At 44.4% G+C, this 4,021-nt stretch overlaps 1 protein-coding gene across 1 annotated transcript in view; it reads left to right on the top strand.

Annotated features, from left to right (window-relative positions):
- Positions 1-4,021, top strand: part of ZNF879 (zinc finger protein 879) — an 8,838-nt gene that overhangs the window by 2,188 nt on the left and 2,629 nt on the right. The window contains exons 2-4 of the mRNA XM_008585251.1: positions 813-939; positions 1,445-1,540; positions 2,989-3,150. Of these exons, the coding sequence (XP_008583473.1) occupies positions 813-939; positions 1,445-1,540; positions 2,989-3,150 (385 nt within the window). The remainder of the gene's footprint in view (positions 1-812; positions 940-1,444; positions 1,541-2,988; positions 3,151-4,021) is intronic.

Genomic DNA, 4,021 nt, shown 5'->3' with positions numbered 1-4,021 from the left:
CTCAGCCAGTGAGCGGGAACCGGTCTGTATGTGGGATCCGAACCCTCAGCGGGAGCGCCACCGCGCTCCCAAGCGGCGCACCGGGCCGGCCCCCCTAATATGCTTTTAAAAAAAAAAAAAATTCTTAATCAGAAAATTAAGGGGCCACTAGGTCAAAGTGGTGATTTGTGTTCCAGTGAAGCAGGAGAGAGGTAGAAGAACAAAGGCATTTGGGTGGGAAGGGGGAATCCTGATGGCAGCCTTCTGCCCTGGCTGTGGTTGAAAGGTTATACAGTCCCCCACCCTGGGCCCTCTCCTAGCAAAGCCATGCCTGGGGCATTCTCACAGCCTCCCCTGCTGTGAATGTCAGTGACCTCTCTCCCAGGACACAGAGATGGCCCATGGTGGTGACAGAACTGGGACCCAGTGACCTCCCTTCCGGGAAAGCCAGGTGGATTCCCACCTATTCTTCCCTAAGTGAATGTGCTAGAACCTCCTTCTAAGACCTGACTTTTGTGTGTCACCTGTAAGATGAGAGTTGGGTCTAGGTGATTGTATATTTCCATGTCTAAAGTCCTGTGTTTCTATCATTCTGATTTTGTTTCATGAGTTTGAGTGCTCTTCTTGCTTGGCTCCTGTGGTTAAGCCTTCTGAGGGTGCAGTGCTTCTTTGCTCACAGTAGGTACATGATAAATATGTGCCCAGCGACTAAGAGGTTGTCCAGAAATACTTGACTTGAAATACTCAGAACCCTGAGTTGTGATAGGGTTGCTTCTCAGTCATTCCATTGTGCGGATGGTTCTGGGTGAGCAGGAGTGGGTTTGCTGTTTCAGGAGACTGTGACATTCAGAGATGTGGCCGTGTTCTTCAGTCAGGACGAATGGTTGTGCCTGGACTCTGCCCAGAGAACGTTGTACCGGAAGGTGATGCTGGAGAACTACAGCAACCTGGTCTCAGTAGGTAAGGAGCTTACTTTGTGATGCAGGATCTGCCATGGGAGCATTTTAGCTATATGGCTGTATGGGGAGGTCACGAGTTGGTAGAGTTGACAAAGGATATCTTTTTTGTGCTTTTCCTGTCTTCCATTTGTGATGCAGGATCTGCCATGGGAGCATTTTAGCTATATGGCTGTATGGGGAGGTCACGACTTGGTAGAGTTGACAAAGGATATCTTTTTTGTGCTTTTCCTGTCTTCCGTCCTACCCCCTCCAGCTCTGTCTCCCTGGGCTCCATAGGGTATTCAAACTGAGAGGAGTGCACAGCCAGAGCTAACTTCCTGAGACCACCTCCTGGCCACCACCACCTTCCAGGGGCCTAGGAGCCCAATGTTGAGCTCCTCTCTGACCAGACCTCCTCCTTCCTTGCACTGTCCCTCTGCCTGGGGACTCCAGGACTGGATTTATGTGCCACTGGATATGTGTGCATCCTGATGGACACTCATGTCTTTTTCTTGTTCATGAAACAGGGATTCTGTTTTCCAAGCCAAAGGTCATCTCTCAGTTAGAGCAAGGGGAAGACCCCTGGATGGTGGAAAATGGAGTTCCTCAAGGTGCATGTGTAGGTGAGTGTCTTAGTCTGTTTTGTGCTGCTATAACAGAATACCTCAGACTGGCTAATTTATAAAGAACAGAAATTTGTTTCTCTCAGTTCTGTAGGCTGGGAAGTCCAAGATCAAGGTATTGGCAGGTTAGGGCCTGGTTTCTCTGCATCTGAGATGGCTCCTTGCAGGTTGCATGCTCCGGAAGGGAGGGGAAGGCTGGATCCTTATATGGCAGGAGGGCGGAAGGTTCAAGAGAAGGAGAGGGAGAAATAGAGAGTGCTCAAGAGCAAGAGCATGTGCACACTCCAAAAGAGGGCCAAACGCATCCCTTTGTAAGGAAGCTACTTCCTCAGTAACAGCATTAATCCATTCATGAGGGCAGAGCCCTCATGGCCTAATCACCTCTTAAAGGTCTCACCTGTTAGTACTGTTAAAATGGCAATTAAGTTTCCAACACGTGCTTTTGGGGGGACACATCCAAACCATAGCAGTGAGCGATAGAGTAATTGGGAATTGGGCATAGCATTTTCTAACTGCCTGGGCACAGTGAGGAGACTGCAGTGAGGAGTCACTGGCCAGGGGTCTCACTCATGTGCCAGGCCAGGTGGGAAATGCTGGGAAGAGCATATCCTCTCTACTTTATTGATTACTTTATCCATCAAGTTCAGAGGGAGAGTTGAATTCTCCCAATATGTACTGTACTTTTGTCAAATGTCTAATGTAATTTGCAGAATATGTAAAGCAATATATAATGTGTAAAAGTTTAGAATTCTTCCACATTTTTCCTTGCTTTTACTGGATTGATTGTTTTCTTAAATCATTTTCCTTTAGTGGTTTGAACATACCTTTTATCATTAGAGTACATCCCTCGTTTTATCTTGGACTTTTGCTTTGACTTTTGTTGTCTGCAACTTATTACACAAGTTTCAGTGAAAATAAAAAAGCAAATGTACGTGTATTTATACATACATGAACAACAGAAGCTGGGTGTAGCAAAATGGTAGCAATTATGGAATTTAAACAGAAGATTTGCAAATATTCATCATGCCATTCTTCTCACCCTTCTCTTTGAATATTTTCAAAATAATATGTTCCAGATCCTGGCTCCTAGGACTTATTGCTTATTCTTTAAAACTCCTGTGGGTAGCTGCATCATAAGCTCCCACTTTCTGTTGTACTTGGAATTTTGTCTTTGTATCTGGCACCAGAGGGTAGCTCTCGCGAGTTCAGCAACTTGCCCACAAGTTTTTTAGTTAAGAAAATAAAAGCCCTTTCATAAAATATAGTCATTCCTTTTGAATCAATGATTTTATTTCTTGCACTGTAATCGGAAAGGTAGATAAATTATTCTCAAAAATGTATTCTTCTCCCAGTATTCCCTAATATGATATAATTGAACTACTCAAACCAAAAGCTAGGTGTCATTCTTGAATCCTCTGTTTCATTTTGTCTTTGTCCTCTGTTCATAGATATCTGCCAGCTCTACCTCCAAAACATCCCAGGTGTGCCCACCTCTTTCCTTCTCCACCACCGCATGCCAGAGCCAGCTACCATCTTCTCCATCCAGGAGGGTGCAGTGGCCTCCTATGGGCTGCTCTGCACCTGCCCCTGTTCTCTTCCCCCACCTCCAGGTAGAGTCCATTTGTCACACAACAACCAGAAGGATCCTTTTAAAACAAAACCCATCTGATATCCTATCCCTTCTAACCCCCAGTTATGCTTAGAAGAAATTTCAAACACTATCCTATATCTACAAGACTGCACATGACATGGCTCCTGCCCACCCCTTTTCCTCATGACACTCTCCCCTTGTTTACTCTGCTTGAGCCACATTGTACCTCTTTATGTTCTGGAACACAGACAGCTTATTTCTGCCCTAGGGTCTTTGTGTTAGCTGTTTTTTCTGACTGAATCATCTTTATACCCACATTTTTGCCTGGCCAGCTCCTGTTATTTAGGTCTCATCTTTAATTTCATCTCCTCATGGCCTTGTTTAAAATGTCTGTTTATTAACTGCTGTTGCACACCGTCTTGTTTTTGTTGTTCTCTTACAGTTCTTGTTACTCCCTAGTACTTTTTTGTTGATTTAGTTCTTTGGTCATTGTCAATATCCTGTTACTAGAATATAATCCTTGTAAGCATAGGCCCTTGTCTGGCTTGTTACTGTAGTTCCCAGATTTTTGACCTATACATGGTGGGCACTCAGTAAATACTGCTTGAGTGAGTGAGTGATGTCCATCACTCATTATTTGTAGCACTATTTATAGCACTCAGATGAGTTCCAGAGCAGCACTACTGGAGTGAGTGAGTGATGTCCATCATTATTTTTTTTTTTAATATATATATATTTATTTATTTATTTAATTTATTTAATTTATTTTATTTATTTATTTATTTTGTGACCAGTAAGGGGATCGCAACCCTTGGCTTGGTGTCACTCGCACCGCGCTCAGCCAGTGAGCACACTGGCCATCCCTATATAGGATCCGAACCCGCAGTGGG

This window comes from Galeopterus variegatus, unplaced genomic scaffold, assembly GCF_000696425.1.
Source record: "Galeopterus variegatus unplaced genomic scaffold, G_variegatus-3.0.2 Scaffold3506, whole genome shotgun sequence".
Taxonomy (NCBI): domain Eukaryota; kingdom Metazoa; phylum Chordata; class Mammalia; order Dermoptera; family Cynocephalidae; genus Galeopterus; species Galeopterus variegatus.
Note: the sequence above shows the minus strand (reverse complement) of the source record. Positions and strands in the feature narration are given on the sequence as shown.